Here is a 1,568-nt window from a genome sequence, read left to right on the forward strand (position 1 = left end):
GCCATCATATAATTTGATCTTTCATTTTCTTCAGTTAACGATTGAACTGCCTCCTTGAGCTTCTCATTCTCACAGAATAATTCAGTCGGTTCATCGGTCTTAGTTCCACTTGGCTCACCAGTTTGGAAGTTGCTCAGTTCACCGGTGTGGAGGTTCAGCCGGATTGGTACAAGAGCTGACAGGTTCTTGAACTCAATAACCATGTCATTGAGAGCAGTAACCAGGTCTTCTCAGGTAAATTCTTCACAAGAAAAATCAAATATCTCTTCTTTATTTGCCATGAGGTAAGAGATTCCTTCATTTTCACTGTCCGAATCGGTATGAGCCCACAAACTCCCACCATTGTAGGCTATCAATGCCTTCTGGATCTCCTTGCCTTCATCGGATTGCTGATGTTCACCCCTTTGATTGTGATCATCTTGTTTTCGATCATCTCTTCTTGGTTTTCTGCATTCCGACTGGTAATGACCTAACGCATTGCAGTTATAACATCTAACGTTGAATTTGTCACTGTAATTGTAGTTGTAGTTGTTTGATGGTTGATTTTTCTTCATGAATTTTCCAAATTTCTTTGCAAGCATAGCCATCGCATCCTCACTAAACTGTTCGGCGATTTTAACTGGTACAGGGATGGCTGGCTCCACTAAAGTTACTAGGGCCCTAGTCGCGGTTTACGTTTAGGCTTCATATTCGATTCGAGATTTCATCTCAAATTTGAATGCCTTCAAGTCTTCAAACACATCGTGTAGTTTCATTTTCCCGAGGCTGTTGGACTCTCGCATCACTATGGTCTTTATATCCCAAACATTGGGAAGAGATCTCAAAGCCTTGACAATGGTTTCCTTTTTATCGTACTTCTTTCCAAGTGTAGACAACTCATTCACTACACTGGTAAACCGATCACTGAACTCTTTCATGGTTTCACCGGGCCTCATCTTGATATTTTCAAACTTTTGGGTGGCCACCAGTATCTTGTTCTCCTTGGTTCTTTCATTTCCTTCAAGGAGTTGGATTACTGTCTCCCATGCTTCCTTTGTAGTGTTACAGTCTCTGACTTTGCCAAATGTGTTTCTGTCCAGAGATTTAAAGATGTGACTTCTGCAATGATTATCTAGGTTGTTCCTTCTTTTATCATCGGTTGTCCATTCACTTCTTTCCTTCTCAATCTTTATCGGACCATCAGATAGGATGAACATTATCTCGTCATCCATGGTGATCAGATGCAGATACATCTAAATCTTCCAGTCGATAAACACCTCACTTTCTAGCATAAAGGGCTTCCTACCGTAAGCCGTGTTCACTGGTAAAAAAGTGGTCAAAACCGAGAGTGAAAACTCTCGGTTTTGACCCTATAACTTTCGGTATAGACCAAAATCCGAGAGTTAAGGTAACTGTCGCCATCCCTCGGTATTGACTCCGTCGTTAAAAATAATTGTGTGTTTACCGAAAGATATCCTCTAGTTCTCGGGTTTTCTTCAAATGAGAAAAACCGAGAGTTATTAGCTTAACCTTCGGTTTTCCCTTGAAAGAAAAACCGAGAGTTATTGAATTAACCTTCGGTTTTTCCT

At 40.8% G+C, this 1,568-nt stretch overlaps 1 protein-coding gene across 1 annotated transcript; it reads right to left on the reverse strand.

The window, feature by feature from the left end:
• Window positions 1-230: 230 nt before the first annotated feature.
• On the reverse strand, window positions 231-1,211 carry LOC124930250. Its single transcript, XM_047470605.1, has 2 exons — window positions 723-1,211; window positions 231-458 (listed from the first exon to the last, which is right to left on the reverse strand). The coding sequence occupies exons 1-2, from the start codon at window positions 1,209-1,211 to the stop codon at window positions 231-233; spliced, it is 717 nt and encodes a 238-aa protein (XP_047326561.1).
• Between the last annotated feature and the right edge of the window lie 357 nt (window positions 1,212-1,568).

The sequence above is a fragment of the Impatiens glandulifera genome, chromosome 3, assembly GCF_907164915.1.
Source record: "Impatiens glandulifera chromosome 3, dImpGla2.1, whole genome shotgun sequence".
Taxonomy (NCBI): domain Eukaryota; kingdom Viridiplantae; phylum Streptophyta; class Magnoliopsida; order Ericales; family Balsaminaceae; genus Impatiens; species Impatiens glandulifera.